Source organism: Struthio camelus, chromosome 14 (genome assembly GCF_040807025.1).
Source record: "Struthio camelus isolate bStrCam1 chromosome 14, bStrCam1.hap1, whole genome shotgun sequence".
NCBI lineage: Eukaryota > Metazoa > Chordata > Aves > Struthioniformes > Struthionidae > Struthio > Struthio camelus.
Window position 1 is genome coordinate 14725636 of NC_090955.1, and position 25655 is coordinate 14751290.

General features: G+C 40.5%; 1 protein-coding gene across 1 annotated transcript; it reads right to left on the bottom strand.

Moving 5' to 3' along the window:
- Positions 1 to 2728: 2728 nt before the first annotated feature.
- EOGT (EGF domain specific O-linked N-acetylglucosamine transferase) lies at positions 2729 to 24618 on the bottom strand. The gene is made up of 16 exons (XM_068907108.1): positions 24462 to 24618; positions 23207 to 23431; positions 22112 to 22212; positions 21448 to 21556; positions 21262 to 21356; positions 19975 to 20079; positions 18696 to 18802; positions 16732 to 16835; positions 14031 to 14123; positions 13190 to 13261; positions 12156 to 12242; positions 10932 to 11000; positions 9491 to 9552; positions 7697 to 7816; positions 6554 to 6656; positions 2729 to 6156 (listed from the first exon to the last, which is right to left on the bottom strand). Exons 2-16 carry the CDS (start codon positions 23414 to 23416, stop codon positions 6010 to 6012), a joined length of 1584 nt encoding a protein of 527 aa, XP_068763209.1. The 5' UTR covers positions 23417 to 23431; positions 24462 to 24618; the 3' UTR covers positions 2729 to 6009.
- Positions 24619 to 25655: the final 1037 nt, after the last annotated feature.

The window sequence follows — 25655 nt, forward strand, 5'->3', positions numbered from 1 at the left end:
TGCAAAGGGAGAGCATCCGCCTTGTTTCCGTGCTTCCATCGTGTCACAAAACTCACCCGTTTTCCATCCGTCTTGCCCAGTAATTCAAACAATTACACTACCCTGTACTTACTTTCAAAACTAATTTTTATTTCCCTCAGTTGTTGAGACCTGTGGGTCAGGCAGCAGGCAGAGAAAGCAACCCCACAAGCTTTACCCAGCAAGGGGCGACACGAGCACCTCATCCCTCCGGGGAAGGTGATGCCCCGGCTCCGCTCAAAGGTTTTCAAAGCTGCCAAGAAAAATTAAAAATGCAGTTGAATGACTTATCTTCCCCACTGCCTTTGGATAAGTTTGGAATAGGGGTAACCCACAAAGCCAATCCACTCTGATATTTGTCTCCAAAAACAGAGGTACTCACGATTAAAAATAAAAAAAAATAAAATAAAAAATACCCTTTTTCAGTATTTGCTTACTATTTTCTGAGTGTCAGTGGTCTGAATTTTCCATGGCACCAGCTGCGTATGCACACGCAGCGAGTGCCCCCAGTGAACTAAATGGGAGAAGTAATTAGGTAGTGGAAGACGCATAACATATTGCATGACTGAGGAAGACCGTTGCATTAATGAAAAGCAGGCCTTTGCAGCAGAGCATGAATTATATTAACTGCAAAAAAGGGATGGCTTGGCACGAAGCGTTCTTTTACAAGAAAATGAGAAACAGCGTTTTGCTACCAAAGATGAACTGAAAGTTATTTTCCCACACCAACTAAGTTGCTTAAATAAAAACTAGCCAAGAAAATATTCTGATGTTACTGCACCTGTGTAATCTTCCACTAAAACCTAGTCTTCCTGGATTAATTTTTCCAGTCATTTCCTTCTACAAACACAAAGAGGAAAAAGAACAAAATCATCACCTATAGGAGCGTGAGCTGATTCTTTGCATTTGAAGTAAGATTTGCCTTGAATGGCCAAGACACATTTGAAAGGGCTCTGGTGCCACCTACTGCACTCTGGTAAAATAGGAGTAAATCCTTTTCTGGCCTTACCTGGAAATCAAACGTGCAACATTTGTAATCAGCATAGATCACCAGGAAAAAAAAACAAAACAGGCATCTTCGCTAATGTTACAAAGTTACAGCATTGTACTTAGCGTGAGTGAACACAATGGAAAAGCTTACGAGATTAATATAGCCCGAAGACCAACAAGACTTAAATTAAACATCACACACAGATTATTGAACATAAAAGATCCTCAGGAAAGCAGATTTCAACTTCTAAACTGAATCAATGATATTCAGCAATTAATAACCCAAAATTGCAAATGATCACTGTGTACCTGAGCTTTAAACGATTGACTTTTCACCCTCTACTCAAAAGCATTTCAAGTTTTGCATATTATATTCCCTTTCAAAGGCTTTTCTAACAACTATTGTGGGCCAAAAGTAGATTTGATTTTACAAAATAAAAGCCAAAATCGATGCTGTGTTATAGACATTATTAATACAGATATTTATGGTTCCTCCTCTCCACAAAGAGCTAATCAAAACAATTTTTTTTTTCCAATTGTAGCGTCTTTTTTGTTTTTGCTATTTTTTCCTTCCTTTTTGATTTGCCATGGAGAGACAGGAAGGCAGAAGAAAAACAGAATATAAGAGAATGGAAGAGAGAGAGTCCCATTTTTATTTTGGTGTTTCATTCCCCCAACCCAAAAATAATGATAATGGGAAAACTGAAGGTATATAATATGTAATACATTTTTATGTCAGTGTTTTAAGAGATGACAGCTGCCTATAAGAAATTAATTTGAGAACATGCTATCAATGCTATCAAACTGTGGCAAAATACCTCATGGGCAGCCTCCACCTGCCCTTTTCCGTTCTTACCTTGAACATAACTTTCAGTTCACCACTGATTTCTTCAGGCACAAAATCGGAGTCACTGGGGTTGAAAGAGAGCTCTGGAGATGATCAGCCAAAGCCCCTCTGCCCCAAATCTCCACCCGGCTGCTGCTCTTGTTCCCATCCTCTCCTCCTCTCCCGGCTCCGACTCAGAGGAATTCAGAGGGTCCTTTCCTTGCCTTGCCAACACTTGCTTGCCACTGATGACAGTATTGCTTCCCTCTACCCTGATTTTTGGCTCTATTCCCATTACATTTCCACTTACTTCACTGGATTTGCAATTGTATTTACTGAGGTCTCAAAGTGCTCTTTTGAGCTCAGGTTTGGGAACAACTACTGCAGTCTTACCCACCTGCAGCTTTACACTTACTCATTCCTCCTTCCTCCTCATGCTACTCATTCCCTCTGTACTGGTCTGTCAGCATCTCCCTTCCCTTCTCCACAAACTACTTTCATCAGTTGTGTTGCCATGTGAAATAACCTTGCCGCACCCCCCCCAAAAAAAGTATATAGCACCAGTTCGGTTTGGTTTTTTGGGGTTTTTTTGTTTGTTTGTTTTTTGAGACAAAGAAGCCTGTTCCATGAGAAAGGCATGTTCAAATGAGTGGGGGAAAAAAGAGCTTAAATTCAATGCAAACACTGCAAATTGAAACAATTCTTCAGTGTTGAAATCAAATAAAATGATCCCCTCGCATTTTACCCATTTGAGTAGATAAAAAGCTCTCAAGGAGAATGTTTCCTTCAGTTTCTCTCCCGCTTGAAAATAAAGAAAAGATTAAGAGACATTCTAAACCCTTAGTTATCTCATTAATGGTATAACCAGTAAGATTAACAGCAAGAATTAAACAACTTCATTATTATTTAATTGGTTTTAAAAATGTATTACCTTAATATTTATAATTGTGCTCTTAAGATGAATAACCCTGATTTGCCACCTTCCTCCCTCACAAACCATTTCTCACACTTATCCAACTCCCACAGAACTTCATGAACAAAAATTTAAAACACATCTTCAACATTTGTGAAGTAAAAAGGAAAGAGACAGTGTACATCTTTTTTAATTTAAAAAAACAGGTCCCAGTTTAAATTGTACATGAATCTCAAGCAATTCTGGAATTACTCAGGACTGGCAACATTCATTAAGTGCCAAAGCTAAATTTATCGCGCTGATGCCAATGTGCCAGCTGAACACAGACGCTAAACTTAAGGTAGCGAAAAGGAATCATCACAACACTGGAGAGACAAAAATCAAGAGTAGCAAGGAACAAAATTCCTACAGTCCATTAGGGAAATATAATCCAAGGCTATACCCCACCTAAAGAACAAGGGGCCTGGAAAGCCTCATGGATTCTCTCAAATTCTGATTTCCAGGCAGAATGAGATGACCCAGACCCTCTTGAAGAAGGTCATGCGAACTAAATCTTTGCTGTTGCCCAAGTTATCTCTGGGGATTTTGGGGCAAAATTCCATTAGTCCAACCAAACCTCTTTCTACTGCCAAGATAATTGTACGACTATTTGTAAAGCTAATTAACCAAAATACTATTTTCATCGCAGTAATACTAAGCCATAAAGGCTGAAGAATACATTAGTTATCAAATGTTGACATTGCACTCAAGTTTGCTGAAATTGGAGAGTGTTGGCAGGATACTTTGCCCCTGGATTAAGTCCCCACCGCCTCTCATCTGTGCATTCAGGCATCTGTTCAACCACTTGTTTCAGTGAGTCCTCACACAGCTTGAAAGAGAAACTCCTCATTAGCGAGTGGGATGGTGGTTCTGCAAAGATTCAAGCATGTGCTTGCATTCACGCTGGCTTCAATATCATCATATGCAGTGCAGAAAGTTAAATAGACAAAATTTTTCCTCAAACCTCTACCAATCTTAAAATGCCAGGCAACAGAGCCTTCAGTGCAAGATGACAGCATTATCCATGAATGATTCTCAAATAAATAAATTTGAATGTCAGTTTGGACTGCTGAAGATCAGGTTGTCACGGCAGAAAAAACACAGACATGACACTATGCAATTAAGAGTATTTAAAATATTTGCCTCTAAAACCTGGCAAACGATGATCAAAAGTTCTAAAATATATTTGTTATTAGAAAGTTCTTTATCAAATATATCTGTGCACAATTCATAGTTAAACTTCTTCTTTATTTGGAGTTGTTTCTTTCCAACTCAGACATTTTACTAAGTTTTATACATTTTTTTCCTTTAAAAAAATCCCACAAACAGGGGTAAAACAACAGGTAAAAACAACATACAAACAAGTACAGGAAACTAATTCTCAGAGAAAGCATTTTTTTCATGTCAAGAAGTGCAATTTTGCTTCCATGATTCTTTAAACAGTTTTATCCATTGTTTACACAACGCACTAAACTAAAAATTGCACCAAATACACAGGAGCTATTAAGGTATCAGCTATATTTGGCTTTTCCTGTGCACTGCTTAAGGTCATGAGAGATCTATATGAAAGCTATACTTACAGTAACTCGTCTTTGCCAGCATAGGCAGGTCAGTAAATTTCCCTACAATCGGTGAAATTGCCTGTGACTGCTAGAGAACGGAAGTCAATATCATCTACAGTTATACCACTGAAGTGTTTACATTTACTGTAACACTGTCTTGCTTTTGCTTACAAATGTACGCTTTGCTTCAAGCCACTGAAACTGCGTATGATTATACCACACGTGTGTCATGGGAATACATTCTCAAAAAAATCTATAGTATAACATGGAACTCTTGCTTTTTATATCATTGAACTTGATTTTTCCACACATCCTTCTGGCCCCATTTAAGACAAGAGAACTACTCCCATTTGTTTCACTGGCACCAAGATGTCAGCTGCAAGGGGGAATTTTATAGAGAACTTGGCTATGGCTTAATATTGTCTTTACTGAAAACAGTAAGCTATGCTATTGGTTTCAGATAAGTTTTCTAGATTACCTCTTCTACTTCATGAGAAAAGAATATTACTGACATTAGGCTTGTAATGATTCTAAGGACCTCATTTTCCTTTAGATGCAGCTGCAAAACACCCTATATGTCCTATCATTTGTCATAAAACACCAATACTTTAGCATCCTCAAAAAGACTTAAGTTTTATTCCAATTTTCTCAGGTTTTCCATTGCAGAAGTGCTCTTTTATGTGAAAAAGTAGAAAATACCTGGATTATCCAGAGGGTGTAAATATTCTCTCTGGAAGAGTCTTACGTGCTTTGAGAGAACACTGACTAAGCTCACTGACCATACCTGTTATATTTAAAACTATTTTTAAAATGAGAAGAGGGGAAAGAGTCAAAGCTTTTTTTTTTTTTTAAATGTGAAAACATAAGACATACTGCTCTCTACCTTGAAAATGCCTCTGAGTTTGAAATAGGAGTCTGCAGCGTCTGCTGTATCAAACAACAAAAGTTAAAGTTTGCTTAACCATTTCATTCTTAAAACCATTATTTTACAAAGCAAGCTCTTCAAATATAGGAGTAATACAGGGCCAAGCACTGTAGTAACAAGTAGTAACAAGGATGGTGATGGAAAGGAATTAACTGGCCATGCTGAAACTATTGTGTCATGTAACCTGACCGCAAAGGATATATTGGCCAGTGCCTTATAACAGGAAAATAGTTCTTTTTCAGATTTGTACTTCCAGGTACAGTACTATAGAATAAAAGCATCTAGCTTCTTAAAAAGAGGAACCAAAGAACTCTGTGACAGGCCTATTTAATTCCCACAGAGACTATACTGAGAAATCAATCTGTAATACTCTCCATCCTCTAGCATGTCCTACCTCACATAAGAGGCATAAATTACTACAAGTCAAATACCTACCCCAAGATAAATATTACATGAAATGTATGGACTATTTTTTGTATAAAGAAGTAGTTCAGAATTTGGGATGCAAAAATACAGTGCAGAAAAAATCCTGATAGCTTTTACATATGGAAAACTCCTAAAGTTAGAGAGAAGGAATATAAAGATACAGTATGGTGCTATGAACTGGTTTGACAAGTTAAAAATGGATTATTTCCCTCCTAGAGGTTTACATGTTTCACATCAGCATTTTGCTTTATGTTCTTACAATATTTTTATGAAGCATTATTTAAAATAATATTTCATTCTGAAGTCTAATTTAGAACTCATCATGTTTTACCCTAAATGGCCACTTGGAATGCTGTGAAACATGATTTGCAGCCAGAAGCACCAAGTACATAAATTCTTCCACATCAAAGGAGTAGTTTGTAAATTTTGGATGTTCTCCCAGCGTTGGGTGGTGTCCCTAAGAAAAATGAAACAAGAGCATTTAGACCAAAAAAAAAAAACCCAGTACATTTTCTATTCAAAAAAAACAAGAAAAGAGTTGAGCTTCTACCATTAAGTTATTTTATTTGATCCATTGATGTGCTCTGAGGTAAAAAAAAAAAAAAAAGTCAGTAAAGAAACTGTACAGCAATGTTATGCATAGCTTGAATTAACGGCCTATTAATTTCTTTTCTCTTCTTCCCTCAGCCGCTGATATCAAATGATTTCTTAATCTAACAAGGAAGTTAATTTCAACTAAAGAAAAACATCATATTTCAAACATCAGAATACAGGTAAAAAACAAACTAACCTTTAAAAAAATAAAGTTAGAGTAAGAAAACCATCCCCATCCTTCCCCCAGTGGCTATCATTACCTGATCTTGAGGGAATACTTTATTTCTTTTTTGCCAAGTGATGTAGTGAATGCCTCTCAGCCTTGCTAAATCAAGGTAACAACGTTCGTCTTCACAATTGTACCTAGGGACAGGCAGAGGACCGCATTTAACCACAGAGATTATGCTGAAGTCTACCAGGCAGAAGTGGGGGAGGGGGAAGGGAGGAAAAACAAAACTTTGAAAATTAATTTGACATCTGTTGTCTTAGTTCTAAGGCAACAAAAGCACGGATCAGATTCTGCTCTGCTGAAACCAAGAACAAGGGCTACATGGTCTAAGAGGCAATTTGAGACACGTGCAGGTCAGTCATGCCCCTGTTCAGCTGCAGCAGCTTGTAGAAAATCCCTAGGTTTCTGAACTCATTTGGAGACTTGACATAACGCTCTCAGATGAGTCTGCCCTGTAAAGCACCAGCTCCACAGTCGTGCCCCACTGCAGGGGTTTTAAGCAGAATTGCCCAGGATGGGTAATTCAGTGCTCTTCTGACAAGTGTGCTGCATTTTTCTTTAGTACTACAGAACTGGAGTATCTATTCGTAATAACTCATGACAAAATGTGTTTAATGAACTTACTGGAGAAGTTTAGGTAAGACAGAAGACACCCAGCTGAGCTTGGCCAGAAAGCTGGTGCTCATGTCCTGACTATAGAAAGGTGTATATAAACATATAGGTATATTTATAAATATACCTATATAAATATATAGGTATATAAATAACCTTTTGGGGAGATCTTTTACAAAAAATGTTTGTCTAGGCTGTTATCAATTCATCTAGATCACCAGAATGTCATTATTAGAGGTCAGGCTATCCCCTGCAAAATATGAGTCTCTGTCATTTTCCCCAAGTAATTACTCGCCAGGCTGCCTCTCGTTTATACCACGACATCATAAGAAACCACAGGCCAAGGCTGTATGATAATCACACATTGTATGTTCTAATGAAAGCTTCCTCACTTTCTATTCCCAAAAGAAGAGATTGCCCAAAAGCGAAGCCTAGAGGAGAATGCAACAGAAACATTCACAGTCAAATACTAGCAAAGAAGGGTACTTCATTAGCACACATGAACATAAATTAGCAATTAGGCATATAATAAAGAGGGGGAGAGAGAGAAAAAGAGACTTACAGTTCAAAAACAACAGCCCAGTCCGGTAAAAAAAGCAAATGGGTAAGTCCAGCTCCATGCATCCCAATGAATATATCAGAGTTATGCGTAATTCTCAATTGCTCTGAAAATTCAAGTTCCCTGTAGACAACATAACGCAGAGTGGTGATCTGGCATGCCTATCCATCTCAGCACGAATTAGTTACATGTAGAAACCACAAAATTAACTTAAGGGAATTCTGAAAGAGTGAATTGATTTTCAAAGGAACAATACTAAAAATCAAAAATGCTGCAGCCAGCAATAGCTCAGCATGGAATTAAAAGAAATGAAGACAGATTTCAGAACTTCACATTAACAAGAGTCTGCTTCAAAAATTTGATTTTTTTGTAAGTCACTTTAAATTTTTGTAAGTTTTCTTTGTTTTCTACTTGCTACTTTTTAAAAATTAGACATTAAAAAAAAAGCAATACAAAGACACCTAAAGTATTTGTGATTGACTGCAGAAATATATAGCTCCCTCCTAAAGGTGCAGATAGCCAACCTGAACTCATACATAGGGAATCAAGCAGAAATAAGGAGACCAGACTTTGTTTCAGCTCCTGGAGCTGTTACTTTACTTCTCCCAGCCCGCCGTTTCTCTCTCATCCTTTGACTAAGTTCCACATAAAGTATTTTTAAACAACCACGTGTTCCCTGAGCACACAAGGAAGGAAAGAATGGACTGAAAGTATTTTATCATAAGAGAAAGAAGCGAGAAGGGAAATTGCAGCAGTCTTCAATCACGTAAAATCAGTTCATAACAATACAAAGATAGAATAACTTCCTCTCTGACCATTCTGAAGAGAATAAAAAGCAACCAACTTAAATTGCAACAAACAAGTTTAGACTGCTTAAGCTGCAATAAGGGCAGACATCAGGGAAACCCAACTATGAGGACAGTGATGCAGCGTGATAGCTGAGGCAATCTCCAGTGCTGAATGGTACTACAAATGGTTTAGACAAGCATCAATAACTGCAGAAGTACCACTGGGTCCTGTTTTCAAACAGTGGGATGGTCTAGACACCCTCTCATGTGTATCCACCCTCTTTTCTACCATTAGCCTGCTCAAGCACTATCTTTAGTGGAAACAACTCTTGACTTCCTCCCTGTCTCAGCTTTGGTCAACACCAATCTCTCAGCACTGCTGAGAGACTGACTGGTTCCCCATTCTTCCTGCGACATGATCCATGACAGAGCCAGTGAGTAGATGGGAGGTGCTGCCGTCTGACATAGGCATACACCACTTGGCCACTTTTCCTTCAAGCCATTTCTTACTGGCACGATGCCTACCACAACTGCACACCATAAATTGACCTCAACTGGGGTCTTCAGGGGCAACCAGAGGAGCAAATAAGCTATGAATTATTATTCATTACTAAGCTAATAGTCATAAAATAAGATATTGGCATCACACAACAGAAATCCCTGTTGACCCACTGGAGAGTATTAGCAAACCCACAAAAATGATGGGAATATAGCTGTGTCTGGGAGAGGGGAAGAAACACAGAACGGAAACCAGTTTCAGAACTTGTTGATCATAAAGTAGTTTTAACATGAGCCTAACTCTAGAGATTCACTCTTAAGTAATTAATCATTGGATGGGAATGCTTAACTAGCTCACCCACCACTTTTTCAGTAACATTCTTCTTGCCTTAGCAGTATTGGATTTCACAAGGGTTGAACACTGGGGCACACGTAGCTTTCTTTGCAAATGGCTTATCAGCAGCCACAGGCAGTGTGAAACCACACCAACTTTCTCTACCAAAATACGTACTTGTACTTGTAGTCTACCACTTTGACCTCCAATGTCGGTACTGTTTTCAAAGCATTCACAAGCTAAAGACGAAAATAAAAAGGACTAAGATTTAATGTTCTGCTTCAATTAACTCCTCCCCACACTCCTGACCATTTTACACACTCCCCCTCCTCACCAGGGAATTACATTGAGGAGAAAAAAAAAAAACACACACACACACACACACTGTCACTGCCGTATAAAGGAGCTATTCCTCAGTCTCTCTACCCAAATCCCAGCATGCAAGATGACCTCTAGGTTAAACCTGTTTTCCAACACAGAGATCCTTTCATACCTTCCCATACCTTACTCCTGGCAGAGCAGCCACCAGAGAGGGGACTTGGATCTCCTCCACCACCACAGATAGTACTGTTACCTTTTACATGCTCCAAGACCCAATCCTAAACCATTCAAACTAGTAGGAATTTTGCCAGAAATAATGGGAGGACGACACACCTCTGGTTGGATTTCCAAAAAATATTCCAAAATCTGAAGCGGCAAACTGGCAGCTAGAAGGATTTTCAAGAACACCTTACCAGGCCAGATTCCTACTCACATGAGAAGTGAAACCAACAAAGCCTGGGCTTCTAACCTGAAACGGCTTTCTGTAAGACTCCTATCATCCCCAGCCAGCAGGAGCAGGAGAGAAATCAAAGTATTTTCCTTTACAAAAGCATTGTCAAGAGAAGATTAACTTCTTGCTTCCTGTCACGTGCTTACTGGCAGAAAATACACTACATATAGCAGTGTAGGCAGGCACTATGGAGTGTCCAGCAGATAAGGCATAGCACTGGGGATCTGAGCTCTTATCTATTTTGCCACTGAGCTACTGCATCAAATAAGCCTCAGTTTCCCCCTATATAAGATGGGGCTATCCATTTTTGTCAGGCACTAACAACTAAGAATGAAGAGAGGTATAGAAACATTAGATGTTATCATTTTATCGCAAGAGTAGCTTCATTGTAAGCCCACCACGTTGCATGATTTGAAAATGCGAACCAGCATGAAAATTCATTAAGTTTTGAACGCACATACTCAGATACAACTGCCTAAGCATTTTGTTCTGCAAGCATAACAAAAGCTTTTCATTAGAGCCTTCACCACTGGGGCTTCTAGAAATCAAAGAGAATAATGTGAACATAAAATAATTTAATTTTATCAGAGGGTTCTGCAATATCTGTTTGTTAAGAGGAAATTCTTTTAATACTACGTCTGTAGTCTGCCACAGGGTATTTACAAAGGGCAGCAAGGTTCAGTGCCTGGTGTACAGAAACAGAGACGGGCCACAAGGCATATTAGAAGGAATTAGCATTAAGATTTGTCAATGGGCAGATATCTTGGCTGTGCCTGAAAACTAATTCAATGAGCAAAATTTAACTTCTGGTTAACTTATGTGTTTTAAAAATATGAAGGAGCACACCTCGTTCTGATTTAATATTTTCCGGTAATCTGTACTGCGTGCAAGTATTGTGACTCGAATTTTCCCATCCTAAAAAAGGAAAGAAGCAGCAATGAATTAGCTGTGAGGCAGATCTTACCAAAAGAAAAAATTTCCATGTTTATTTTAGCAATTATCTGAGCAACTAAATATGTTCCCTCCCCATGTAACAGATGATGTAATCACCTTACAATTCACATTGTATTTTCCAACAGATTAAAAGCATCAAAAACTTTGTGAAAGTCTTGCTATTAACGAGGAATAGAATGTTTTCAGAATGATTTATTTTTGCTCAGTACAAAAGGGCCTTCGTATTAGACATTATATGTTCTTGAAAGCAGGGAAGTCACTTTCAGGATGGTTTGTGCACAAAATCCTTGGGGAAAAAAAAATATTTTACCTCTACAACAGTTCCTCCCTTTACCTCTTTAAATTAATTGGACTCACAGGGGTAAATGTACCAAGTGAAATAAAGAGATTTAACTGCATGACTCCCATTAGTGTCAGCAGGAGAAGCATAACTAAATGCCTGTGCAGTGTTTGAATGTGTGCCCCTCAGCAATAATACGTAGACTGCTCTCTAGCAAATACTTCAAGCAGCCCAAAACTGCTATATCCATCAACGCAGACATTACAACGGTTTGCAAAAACCACCAGTGTGCGCAACAGAGAAGTTGAGGGTCAGACAGATGGTACCAGGGAGGCATTGGAAGGACCAGATCCAATCATTCCCTTCTCTCCTCTGAGCTCAGCAGTAGCTATGAGGATTGATAAAGAGCATGTCTGCAGAGAGGAAGCCCACTGCTTTGTGGGATCCTCTCTGCTGAACCTAAGAGCAGCATGTCGTTAGCACTCTCCAGAAGAGACCACATACCATGCATTTAGCTTAACTGGGAGGAACATAAAGGCCTTGGGAACACAGGAGGGGATGGGGAAGAGCAGCTCCCTAGGGTTCAGAAGAGGATGTTCTAAAGTCTGTCATACAGAGATGAGACATGGGGTCAACTTTTACAAACATACATAAATGTTTGCTGAAGGCCTTTATGGAACTGACTGACTTATTGGAGGAAAATGTTGAACACCACAGTAAAGGACATGAAGTGCAGTATTTGCTCTTATTTCCCACTGGGTCCAGCTAGTTGCTGTTGTTCATCTGAGTAAGAACTGAAAGCTCCATAGCACAGTTTTATCTTTCTGTTATCATACCTTGGGTCCTTCTTGTGTGATATTTAATCTGTGTAACACATGCTGAGAAAATGCTCTAAATAGCCCCGTACCGTGACAGCCAGAGATCTGAAATTAGAAAAGCAATTATTATTACAAAAAGTTGTTTTGCTCAGCAAACCTCACTTTGTGACCAGTCTTTCACCATTCTTGCAGAACAAAAACCTAGTATCATGCACTGAATTAAGCACATCGCTATTCACTGCAACACAAGTGGCACTTTCATTTAGAAGGAAATATGATTCCATCTACAGCGTTACAGCCTGAATGCATGAGCTAACACTGCAGGAATGAAAGCTGTTACAGGAAGGCTGTGTCCAGCAGCAAACACTCCTGCAAAGCGTCTTTCTTAGTGATGCCAGAATGGGCAATTCTGCCTCTCAAGTGGGTGCCCTCTATCCCCAGAAGCTCAACCTCAGGCTTCCCACCTTTTCTTCTGCAGAGCCCAAATTCCCCAAGCCTGCGCTCCCTCCCTTCCCAGCCTCCCATCCCACATCCTCAGTCAGACAGACAAGTCCCTGCTACACCAGTCCCAGAGAAACGCCACAAACAAAGGACGCAAATTAAGGAAGCATGGTCAAAGTTATCACATGAATGCATTGCAGTAATCACCCACATTCAGAACTCATTCACCACGGAATATGCAAAGTGACAGTCCCAAGATAAAAGCCCTCATTGAAGCAGCTTCCAAAATTTACAAGCTTTTGTGCCCTACAATAGTATCAGTAAATTCACAGTACCCTCCCATTAAAGAGGAATAATCTCCATCTCATGAACTGTAAAGTAGGAGCCTGCACACAAGCAGTTGCCACCAACCAGCTTAAGTACAGTAATAAAGTGCCCTTTGAAACCCTAATGCCTAAGGAAGATCATTTCATTTGGAGTTGTACAGTCCTTCAATACAGTACATTTCACCGTAACTCAGCTAAATGCTTGAGAGATTCATTAGCTAAGATTTTATACTGTCATACACACACACACCTAGTGAACACACTAGACTGATAAAAAGGACTCACCAACGGTGTGTTATAAAACAAGCCATATCGCATTCGAGGCAGTAATGAGAAGACTGCTTCTTTAAAGCATACCTGCAAAGAAAGATCACAAGAAGTTACACTGCACTGCTGCCTTCTGCCAGCACATCCCATGCTCATTCAGTGCAATCACTGCTTACAATGAGTTAGCAATTAGGTGCTCCTGTCAAGAACATCTTCACTTTCCTAACAACTGTGCAAATGAATAGAACAAAGACAATCCCAGTGCCAAAAGGGCTCTCAAGATGCTACATATACAAAAAAGGGGGAAGTGGGGACACCAAAAAAAACCAGAACAAACATTACCCAAGTAGAAGAAAAACAGGTAAACAGTAAAGAGCGTTTAAGATAGGGTTTAAGGGATTTAAGAGACTAAAGTGAGCTCTGAATGAATATATACATTTTTGGTAGGAGTAAAATTATCATAGAAGTTTATCATAAACTGCAGGTATATTAACAGTTGCAGGGGAAGAGATATACCTCAACAAAAATTAGACAATTTAGAATGACATTACCATTTGAAAACCCTTAGCGTCAGTAGATGATGCTGCCAAAGTGAAACCAATACATAAATATCACTTCTCAGAAGACACAAAAGTTTGGTCTATCTATATGAAACATAGACATGCACAGAAATAGGCTACTGTGGCTACTGCTATGTGTCTCTGGTTTGTAAGAGAGCATACAAATATCACGTAAGTTAAACACGCACTTAAAATATTAATGCTTTCCTCCGAAACACCCATATCCAGAAGCGGCTTGAGAAGTTGTCACGTTTACTACGTGGTCTCTATGAATTAAAACAAAACATAAAATTCCATACCCTTTTAGAGTCAAAAGTTTTCAAGTGTATTATTTCATAGTCAGTAAACGCCTGCCATGTCTCACTGAACAAGTCGCCATAGCCATATGAGCTCTAGCAGGAAAGAAAAAAAATGAACACACACATGCATAATGATTACAGAAATCCATATAAAAATTATTCTAAATATTTACAAGTTCTGTATGAGTTTTAACACATACCTTATACGCGGATCACCACCACCAGACCTAAGACAACCTCGCACAGAATGCGGACATTACAGAATGTCTAACCTAGCATTTACAAGGGTGATTAACTCAAATAACCTGGCAAGTAATTAGTTTTCAATAAAACAGTTCTATAAACCAGCAATCTAGACAAATTCTTCAGCAATAGATTACAGTCTGCAAGTTGGGAGTAAGGAGTACCTATTACTTACCCCAGAGACAACAGAACATAGGCTAAATCTGAAGTAACAGAAACGTAAGTAGGATGGCATGAACCTGGACTCCTGAGACTAACAACCACCTGGGAATTCAAGTGCAGCAGTAACGTTTCAAAACAGAAAGTCACAACAAGCCTGTTTCACATTTGCCTCTATTTTGGGATGCTTACTTGCATATAACATACGTATCACAGATTGAAGACAATGACCCAGTCTGGTGGAAATGATGCATTACTTCAGGTTTCTCTAAAGGATAGACCATAAAAATCCCTTTTAGCAGCAAGGATCTGTGAAACCTTTTGGCCTTTCATAGCTACAGCATTAGGGGCTCTTGCCTTCAGGTCCATAACATTTCCTGCACATCTGAGGGCTAAAGAGTCACCACCTCTTGCTCTTTGAATGCAGTTAAATATGACCTCACTAACTCTGGTGCAGACTTCTGCTTAAAGCTTCCTTTCAATTCTGAAGCTGTTTCATCCTCCTTGGAAAGTTATATGGAAACATTCTCAACAAGAAATTTGAAAATAAGACTATAAATGACCACAGAAGAGAACAGACATCTATGGAATCTAAAAGAATCTAAAGGTTGCAAGATTTCCTTCCGTGCTGAAGTGGTACTTCCCCCCCCCTTCTTCTGCCATGAAGTTTTAATGAATTTCATGATCCTTACTACTCTCTGGCAGTCTTCATTACAAGAACCATTCTTCCAGATTAGAAGTAGAGAACTGATCTTCAAAGCTGGAAGCACTGCTTCTAACCCTGTCTCCTCTCCTTAAAAGTGCTTTATAAACATTGCTTTCTTGCATTTGCTGAGACAGCCTGCAAATCAACGCCCAGTAGATTTCCTACTCATTTTCTGCTTTGTTTAACCTACATCTAAGAGCATTGCTGTTTAATAAGAACAGTGCACCAATTTTACAGTAGCTAGAGAGTATGCCTAAATCCAATTACATCAGGAAAAAAAAGAGAATGAATGAATAAGAAGTTCAAGTCTATCTTTTGATAAGCACGGAGACAGCTTATCAGCAGTTCCTTGGTGCCCTCATCTGGCTTTACATGGTAACGAACTTGAGCAGAAGCAGCAGTTAGACTCATTTAAAGCTGCACAATGAACACAATTTAAAGCTGCACATACTCATTTAAAGCTGCACAATACTCATTCTGAATGCTACATTTGAAAGAGTTATTTGATTCAACAACATAATATAAGAAAAGGAGCTACTTTTCAAAGTAATCTACAATGATATTTAAACACGTGATCTTTTCAGAAAGCCATCAGAGCTGGATTAACAGGTCCTTACGTAACATCTGGGAGCCTGCTTATCTGGCAAGTGGATTTATTTTAACTTTCAAAATATAAGGGAGATCAGTCAGAGACGTATCTAATTAAATAGTAAGACGTGGATATTGGCAGTTCTCTGCTAAATATTAGCTGTCAGAGTACTGAATACACAAAGAAACCCTGGAATTACATGAGAGCAAACTAATAGACAGACCAAGGACAATAGCATGGTCAAGAGGTGTTATTTTTGGACCTGGTTATACATTTTGTGACATATTACAAACTTAAATGAAACAATGGAAAAATAACACTCTCCTACCCAGCTTACACACTAGTCAGTAAAACCAATATTACTCTTAAACGCAGTCACTGTTTCAACTCAGCAGTACAGCAGAAATAGCCTCACTCGCTATTCTATAGCATTCTATTGCTATAGCATATAGAAATAGCATTCTAAGAGGTGACTGAGAGAAGTAATTGCAAGAAGGCTACTTAAAGGAACTAAGTACTAGACCCTGATTTGCTATATTCAAGGATTTTATTCTTTTTTTTTTTTTCTTTATTACAGGCTGTACATTACTGATTTAAAAATAACACTGATGCATTTCTTTTTAAAGGTAGAAGAAATCTTTTAATGTAAAGTAACTCTATTTCAAAGTTCTCAGAGAAAAATTCTACAAAAAAAAAAAACAGCATGAAATACTCAACTTGCACATACAAACACCATATCGTATCACATCAAAAAAGGCATAATTACCTACCGAAAGATGAGTTAGGTAGTAGTGTTAAAACAGCACATGATCTATGGCAGAAAATCAGTTCCCTAAGCATTGTTCATGCGCCCTTATTAATAAAATCTAAAAACTTATCAGCTCCACATGCTAAAGCCAGCGGCCCACAAGAAAATTTAAGGATTGCCTATTAGAAGCTTCAGAGTCTCTATAAAGTAAAAACATAATCCATTACGAAGTATGTCAAAAGAACTACAGACTTACTGTATCCCACATGACTATGTTGACATCAGTACTGAATGAATTATTGATATGTTGTGTAATATAAAGATTGACGAAGTCACAGAAGTGATGGTACATATTAACACCTGAGAAAGAGAAAGAATTATTAGCAAGATACATCATTCACTCCAGTTTTTATCACTTTACAGATTTTTCCTTAGTAGTGTCCCTGTGAATAAACTCTGTCTATATATATATAGACGCATATACAAAAATAAAGCATATATTTATACATACATGTAAACACACACACACATGTATAAATAAAGCCTGTATTTCTCATTAGTCTTCCTTCCCTTCTGACTGAAGGCTTCTTATACACTCCAGAGAATCAAACCTTTAAAAAGCAGGGCATCAAGGTAAGAAATCTGAAGTAAAGCACATATTAAGAAAAGTTCACAGAAATCAGTGGTCAAAAAGGCAATGGAAAAAAGTTTTACTTGCCATTTCTCATTATACTGAGCAACTGCTTTCTGGGGTACATGAAAGCAACTGCTGCTTTAACAGTAACTACTTAGACATAAAGGAAACGTTAAAAAACAGGCCTTTGGCAGTGCTCTTAATTTTGTTTTGTTTTTGTAAGCATTCAGGGAAGCTCCATCTGGTGAACTTCAAGACTGAACTTGTACTGGCACCTGAGCCAAAGCCCAAGTAATTCATCAGGTTCTTTCTCAGAGCATTCTGGCTCATTCTTGGTTTCTTAAGTTAATACTGAAGACCAGGGCACGTAAAAAGCTACCATGAAATAAAGGAGGTAAGGTAGCCTAGCTTCTTGGCTACCAAAGACTAGACACCAGTTTTGCAACCATGCAGACAGCTCCTGTTTCTAAGCTCCTGACCACAAAGAGTTACTATGATAGGAACTAGCTGCTGGGCTTCCCCTACTGCCCAAACAGCAGTTTTCCTCCCTCCTCTAAAATAAAGCAGAGAGAGGTGGACCAAATTGTCTCCTGGGACACAGCTAGACCACCCCGGCACAAAGGTACAAGCTGACAACACAGCAAAAGTTCAGGTGTCTGCACCAACCTTGCTGAAAAAACACACAATACTGGCCCACAGGGGAGGAGGGGTAAACCAGTTCACAGTTGCAATGCGTCATGGGGTCAAAATATAGCAAATATCTAGTTTAAAACATAGCTTTACTCCAAAGTAGCTTGTTTGACTGTCTACATCCTGAAAATTCTCTTTCGTTAACATTCACCTTCAAAATATGCCACATGAGCAAAAAGGCTGACGAATTTCCAAAACGTCAAGTGCCACTGGATGATTTGCCTTCCTAAAGATCTTTCGGTGCTATCCCTCTCATGAATTTTGGTATACCATAGCCCAGCAATAACCATAGCTCTCCATAATGAAATAGCTAATTTCTCCCTGCAGTGGCTTTTCACCTAAATTTGAAGCTTTAAGAGTAAAACAGCATTATCAGTTTTTTTTAAATCTACTAACAAAACTTATTCCCTTGAATTTTGTCTTTGAACATCACTTCCTCCTCCACATCATTCAATATGCGTAGAGTCCTCATTTACTTACACACATTGCAAGATGTGTATATACACATACCTCGTGTTCATGCAGCAGATATGAAAACCAAAAACCGTCATCCAGAAACGCAGACAAAAATCAAAGACTCTGTACAAAACACTCTTTGGCACAAAGTCAAAGACTCTGTCAAAACACAGTCAAGAGTCAAAGACTCTGTGGCAGGAAATATGTGGCAGGAAATTGATATATTTAAGTTTCTGTGACAAAATGTAAGGTTTTTAAATTTCCGAGATTATTAATCAAACTACAGAAAAAGAGGAATGAATATGTCATACCCTTTTTCAAAAAAAAATTACAAGTAAATTTGACAGTCACAAAGGCATAACATAGGAGAGCATGACGGAGATGGGCTCTTTCTAGCGCAGTATCATAGGATAAAAGCCTACACTCAAAATACCCGTTACCTGCATCTAATTTCATGAAGTACGTTGGCTTCTCAATAACAATGTCACATTTACCATCTTCTAGGGGCCTGAAGTTTAATGCAGTAAAAGTCTGGAGTTCTGCAAACCTAGAAAGATTCAACCACATAGAACATTCTTGGTCATCAGCACACTTAAAATGTATACCTCATATCTAAGATGTAACAACTGTTCACCCAGTGCATTTGATTTAACAGGGTTGCTGAAGTCTGATGAAGTCTGACAACTAAAATTGCTTGTAATTGTAATGGAAAGTTCTCAGGTTACGAGCTTCAAGAGGTTAAACATTGCCTTTGATCTCAGGAGTGAAGAGCATCTTTGATCTACAAATCAAGGTAGCAGAGATGTAACAAAGAGCCTTAGAGCCTGGATCTGTGGGTCTATCCAACTTGATCTGCATTGCCAGAGACACTTCAGCAAGATCTTCGTACTTTGGTCACAATAATGAATGCAGATGCAATATTTATTATACCCAGAACTAAGCAGGGATGAGAACCTGAGATGACAATAATAGGTAGGTAAGAAGTAAGTCTTGTCTTCCTCTGCAGCTATTCTTAACTTAAACTGACCATCGATGCAAAATGAGAAGAATAATTGGAAACATGAGAAAAGCATTAAAAAAAGCCATTTTATAGGAAACTTGATGGCTCCAATTCCTTCATGCTTCATCAATTAACTGGCAATGCTGCTTTGAAGTGCTAACATACAATCCTGACAGTAAACCAGCTACCGCAAAGCATCCTCTGCCCTTCCCACGCAGCCTGTAGATTGCTGCCCATTTCATACTCCAAGCACAGGCTCCCCCTGGGAGTGGTGTATGAACATGCAGACCAGGCATTGCACTGGCCCCTGCACCACAAGGACTGGGTCAGCTAGGGCACAAACACAAACTTCAAGGTATTTCATAACAAAGGAATTGTCTCAGTCCATAGGCCGGGTAGGCACAGAGTCAACACTGCTTCCAGAAAAAGGCTAAATATTAGACTTTCAGATTACAAGACATCTTCACATCTTTTGCCGCTGTAAATTAGTCAGGAACGATACAATTACACTCAGCATAGTTCAGAATAGCACTCTGAATAGATGTAATTACTAGGGGAATCTATTATGAACTCTTAAATTGACCTTAGAAAGGAGCAATTATTTCCTCACTATGAAATATTCCACACAGAGCTGCTAGTGAAAATGGAGTAGGAAAAAACAAAAAACAAACAAAAAACCCTCAGTGAACTTGGAAGCAGCCAGGACAAGTGATTCTTACCAAGACTGCAGAGGGCTTTTGCGTTGACCTTCAGCCAAAAATGCTTGAATATTGAGGGTGCAATGACCTCCAATTTCTCCTTTCTGGAAAAAGTCTTCTTTGAATCTAATGCAAATTAATAAAAAACTATCAGTTTTTTGTGTAAAAGTACTAGAAGTGTTTTGCGATCTAGATTAGATTCAAACCAGTCCTAGCTTGTCTCAGTTCAGCAAGATACTTCACGCATACTTAAAACCTGAGTATTTTCTTCAGCATAAATGAAGCACTTCACAGTACTTCCCAAATAAAGACAACGGTGCCCTCAGAGTTTGAAATATTAATCAAGAAGATAACACTACTCTGCCTAGAATGTTTTAGGTATCATCTTCACATATCCAAATGAATAATTTAATGAGATTTTGCTACATGATTACTTACAGGAGCATCCTTAACTTTTTTTTTTTAAATAACAATTTCCTCACTGAAATTCACCTCAGATTTCATAACCCAGTTAGCCACCCAAGAAGTTTATGAAGAGTAAGGTTTAAGAACAGGTTTCACAAAGTCAGCTTAACCAAAGGCGCTGTCTAAATTAGCTCTTAGGATACGCTGAGAAGACAACAACCCACTCTGAGGGGTATTGCTGTCACAGTCATGAAACAGCTTTTTCAAGTCAGATGCCCAAGACATTGACTCCAAAGATAAGGCAGAAGGAAAAAGGTGTGGTGCCACTATCAGTGACACCCTTTTTTTCACCCATTAGTCCAGTGTGTAGCATTTTAATCTGGTATACAGGAGATCCAGATTTAGAGTTTTCTTCAGTCTTACTGTATCTGAAAATGCAATTCCCAGTTCCTATATAAAGGTACACTTACTACCCTGCTAAAACCTACTAGAGGGAAGGTCTTTTCGGTAACTCCTACCAAAAAACTACAAACAAACAATCTACTTTGCATGTTATTCTACTTTGCATGTCACCTGAACAAGGATGGACATCTCTGAAGATACAGAAAAGTCTACCTCTCTACTCTCCAGTCAGGAGAAGGAAGGATTTCAATCACCCATCATCACTGCAAGAAACCAAGAACTTAGCATGTCAGGAACCTAAACACACTGCAGTGCTGATAGCAGCAGCGAGCAATCATCAGGACCGTAGGTCTCCACAAGACTTCAGTGACAAGCCTCTGATCAGCTGCAAATACCATGGCAAAAAGCACACCAGTTATATGTACAGATTTGTTAAACAAATTTGTAAGTTTTTCTCCCTGACATCTCTTGGTTTTACTATAACATAAGCAAATCAGAGACCTGTCATGGTTTCTCTTTGCAGTTCTTAAATCAATGTACAAGTTTGTTGCTCTGCAGTGCTGAAGGTACTGAGAACAGGTCAGAGATGAATCTCCCTGTTAACAGAAGAGCAAGTAGGAGTCGATCAGTAACCAGAATTATGTTTAGAAGCAAGTGAAAGTTGAATAATCCATCAAAAACACCTACCATTGCTGCAGGCTTACAATGGGTTTTCATTTCATTCAGCCTCTCTCGAATGTAACCAAAGTCAGCTTGTTTCCAGAATATCTGTTGGGCTGTCTCAATGTCACTAGCCCTGATGTATAAAGGAAAGAGGAAAAATCAAGGGCTTTTGCTCAGTTCTAGTAACAACTTTAACAGATAACATTTCTGCTCCACTAGAAGTGGAACAAAAAAAAAAAAAGCCAGACAGTTACTTTGACATCTAAGATGCAAAACAGGAAGCAAGTTATCAGCTGCATGTAAGTAAAGACTTTAATGACAATGTAAAGCTATTCTCCCCTAAAAGGGTATTAAAAAAAAAAAAAAACAAAACTTTTTTAACATTTTCTCCTCTGTTTTTAAAGCTAAGAGGGGAACTCCAGAGTTATTTTAGGAGCCTGAATTCAAGACTACATCAGAATAAAGAAAATTTTGTGGTATGATGCACTGCAAACAGTATTTTCTTCCTTAAAAAGTTTAATTTTTAACAACATGTTGAAAGATATACATACGCACACACACACACCCCATATATATATCCTCAAGAAATCATAACCATCTGAACATCACAATAATGGTAACTAATATAAAAGTGAACACTGTGCATTTTATGACATACTGCACTTTATATATTTTAAATGGAACTTACCAGCCAGTTTCAACATAATCACACACCGGGTAACTGAACCTGTAATCTGATTTGCAGGATTTCTCATAACCCCAGCAGGATTTTAGTTTCTTCAAGTATTTCTGTAACACAAAATTCACTGAGTGTGGCTCCTGATCAGGCTATGTGACAGCAAAATTTTAAATTACTTCAGTTAATTGTTGGCTTATACACTACCTCTTGGTAATATATGTTGCATAAAAGGCTTTCAGTCTGGTCTGTTTTCAAACAGTTTCAGAAAGAACGCTCAGATGTGTTATGCACAACAGAGGCTCCGAAGAGGACATAAATGCATAGAAATATTATCTTTGTCTCAAATACATCTTTTTCAGGGTAATTAAGTTTCCTGACCCAGTGAGTAGCATCCCAAAATCTTCATACTGCTGAGCTGCAAATAACGACACTTAGAAGCTCACAAGCAGCATGGTGCTGAGCGCTCCAGGCTGAGAGTGCTGCTATTGCTCCTGCTGAAACTAGAAGTAGCAGCACTGCAGAAAGCCAGGAAACCGTGAGTGCAGCCCCCACTCCCAGCTGTGCGAACCTGCTCCAGCCCGAGAGACACTAGAGCTGCTCCTGAGCCGCACACAGCCCAGATCCGCTGGGTTCACCATCCCTGAAGTACTTGCGAGCACAGGGTAAGACTAAATCATCATTTCATTGATCTGCCTCTACTTTTGGCACTTAAACAATGGTATTCCAGTACGCTGAAAACCACAGGCCTAGAAATTACTAACTGTACTTAGATCAAACACCTTTGACACGTGCAAGAGTGCCATTCAGATTAAGATGATCATTCCAGCTCTGTAACAATTAAAAAAAAAAAAAACTTGCAAAAATTTTGTTTTATAAATCTAGCCTTTTTTCCTTAAAAAAAAAAAAAAACCTTTGTGGCAACATCAAATGCAGGAAAAAGTCCCATATAGCCCTTTCAAGAGCAACAATTACAGCTCCCAATAAAATCAACACAAGGGCAAGGAGACCAATTCATTACCACCTTTAACCACCACAACTCCAAGAACAAACCACCCCAAAACTAAATTCGAACAAAAATGACAAAAAAAAAAAAAGCAAACCTACTTTATATGGGCAACGAGAGTCCTGCTTACACATGTTGGCAATATGCCGATTGCTGTGCAGAAAGTATGGAATATGCTCATCTGGCAAGTTGATAGTTTTGTAGCTATATAATGGCTCTTCCACAACGCTTTTGAATTCAGTAAGATTTTCATCTTGGGAATTTGCCAGGATTTCTTGGAGTAGCAATCCAAAAGCAAGCAACTTTAACATGGCAACCTACAAGTTCTGTAGTTATTTAAAAAAAAAAGACACACACAAAAAAAACAAAAAAAAATTAGCATATATGTGATGTAGCACATTTCAAGCATACGAGGCAACATTTGGCCAAATTAAGTCATGCACTCAAAGAATTCACATTCAGATTTCCGAAGTGGAGGGTTCCCCCCCCCCCCAAGAAGAACAAGCTTTCACTGGGAGATTGGACTGTACAACCTCAGAAATATCTTTGAATCATTAGTCACCGCGAGTTATTACACACTACCAGCTCACAGTCCAACTCAAAAGGGTGTGTTTACTTCAGCTGAATCCCACGGGATCCCTGAGAGTTCAAATCTGGAAACTAAGTATAGAGTATGTAACAGGCAGAGGGCAGGAAGACAATTTAAGAGTATTCGACTGCCAGGGAATAAGAAGTTTAACTTTTATATGGGTGGGTATATACACACACACACCCCAAACACACTCATATATACACATGCACACAAATATATAGGTGCAAAAAAAGAACATATTCCCCGCTTTGGAAGAAATTATTCACTAAACGGCCAAACTGAGGTGTGCCAGCATACTTAGCGGTTGGCATCGCGTTGAAAAGAGTTTTGCCTGCTGAGTAACCCACCGTAATACGGTACTATACGTATCTATCTGTACACCGTATCTATCTGTACCATATACGTATGTGCACACATACCGTATGTATACCACAGAGCTATCTACCACATACATACCATGCGTATGCCACACACACACACACACTATATATATAATCTCCTCTGCTGTGGAGGAGATATGTTTGTGCGCGATGTAGCACGTTTCAAGCTTTTATACATCCTCCACAGCAGGCTGGATGCGTTTCTGGTAAAAACATTTTAGTCAAACACCCCTGCCTCGGACCATGAAACTTCCTGAGGGGAAAAAGGAGGGGAAAAAAGGGGGGGGGGGGGAAAAAGGACAGTCTGCGTCTAAAAGCCCTTCTCGGCGCGGCAGCCGGCCGAGGTCTGGCGGAGCTCCCGCGCCCGCGCCCGCCCCGCGTTACCTGGGCGCCGCGCGGAGAAGCGCAGCGGGTCCCCGCGGCGCGCGGAGCCGCAGCCCGGTGCGGCGTCTGCGTCGGGGCCAGCGGCGGCCCAAGCCCCTCCGAGAAGCCGCCCCCGGAGCTGCGGGGCACCTGCGCCGCCGCCGCCCGGCTCCCCCCCGCCGCCGCCGCCGCCGCCGGCCCTGGCCCTCTGCCGCGGGGCGGGGCGGGGCGGGACGGCTCGGCGCCGCCGCCGCCTCCCTCGCCTCAGAGGCGCAGGCCGCGGGGCGCGCGGCGGCCCATGGCCGCGGCGGCTCCGACCGTTAGGCGGGGCGGCGCGCGCCGGCGGCCCGGCTCCTCATGCCCGAGGCGGGCGGGCGGGAGCGGCGCGGCGCGGCGCGGCCCCACCAGGCTCCGCGGGAGGAGGGCGGCCGCCGCCGCCCCGCCCCTCCTTCACACCCGCCCGGCGCCGGGCCGCGGCCGCCGCCACCTGGAGGCGGCGGCGGAGGAGGAGGGGGCGGCGCAGCGCCAGGGCCGGGCCTCGGCGGCACGGAGGTGTCAGAGCAGCGGGGCTGCGACGCGGCCTTGAAAAGAGAGGAAGGGGGGAAAAAAAGAAAAATCCCCCCTTTGACAGCCGAAAGCAGGACGGTGTTATCGCGCTGCGCGGAGAAAACAGGTCCGCGATGGTGTTTTCAGGACGGGCAGCGGGGGAAAAGGCCTTTTCCTCTCGGCGCTCGGCAGGAAACGGCGCCGCTCAAGGCACCATTGTTGGATTTCCTTCGCTGGTGGGCGCGCTTCCCCGCTCAGCCGCCTTCCTGCCGGGCCGGGCGGCGCCGCCCGCGGCGGCCCCCACGCGTGCCCAGCGCCGGGGCGGCCGCCACGCACACACCTCCCCGCGGCGGCTGCGGGCGCGCAGGCGGTGCGCGTCCTCCTCGCCTCCGACTGGCAGCTGGAGAAGCGGGGGGGAGGCTTCGGGGACAAACCGAAGAGACGGGCCAGGAGAGCTGGGGGACAACAAGGGCTTGACCCCACCGAGACACGAACTGCTGAACGATCTTTCCTCCCGCGACAGGGATTCGCGGCAGAGGATATCAGACGCGTTGCTGTTTTACGCAAGTAAAGGAAATTAAGTCTAAATTTCACATTAGCTTTAATCCCATTACTGTAGTGAATTTAGGAATAAGCCAAGCTTTCGTACCTAAGTACCCACACCGCCAC

What these genes read in the sequence shown, in the direction of transcription:
- EOGT (XM_068907108.1), bottom strand. Translation starts at nt 23,416, where the DNA reads ATGTTAAAGTTGCTTGCTTTTGGATTGCTACTCCAAGAAATCCTGGCA. An exon ending in ATTGTAAGCCTGCAGCAATG is followed by an intron (nt 21,357 to 21,447) that starts GTAGGTGTTTTT and finishes TTCTGTTAACAG; the next exon opens with GGAGATTCATCTCTGACCTG. An exon ending in AAGTATTCCCTCAAGATCAG is followed by an intron (nt 6,157 to 6,553) that starts GTAATGATAGCC and finishes CATTTTTCTTAG; the next exon opens with GGACACCACCCAACGCTGGG.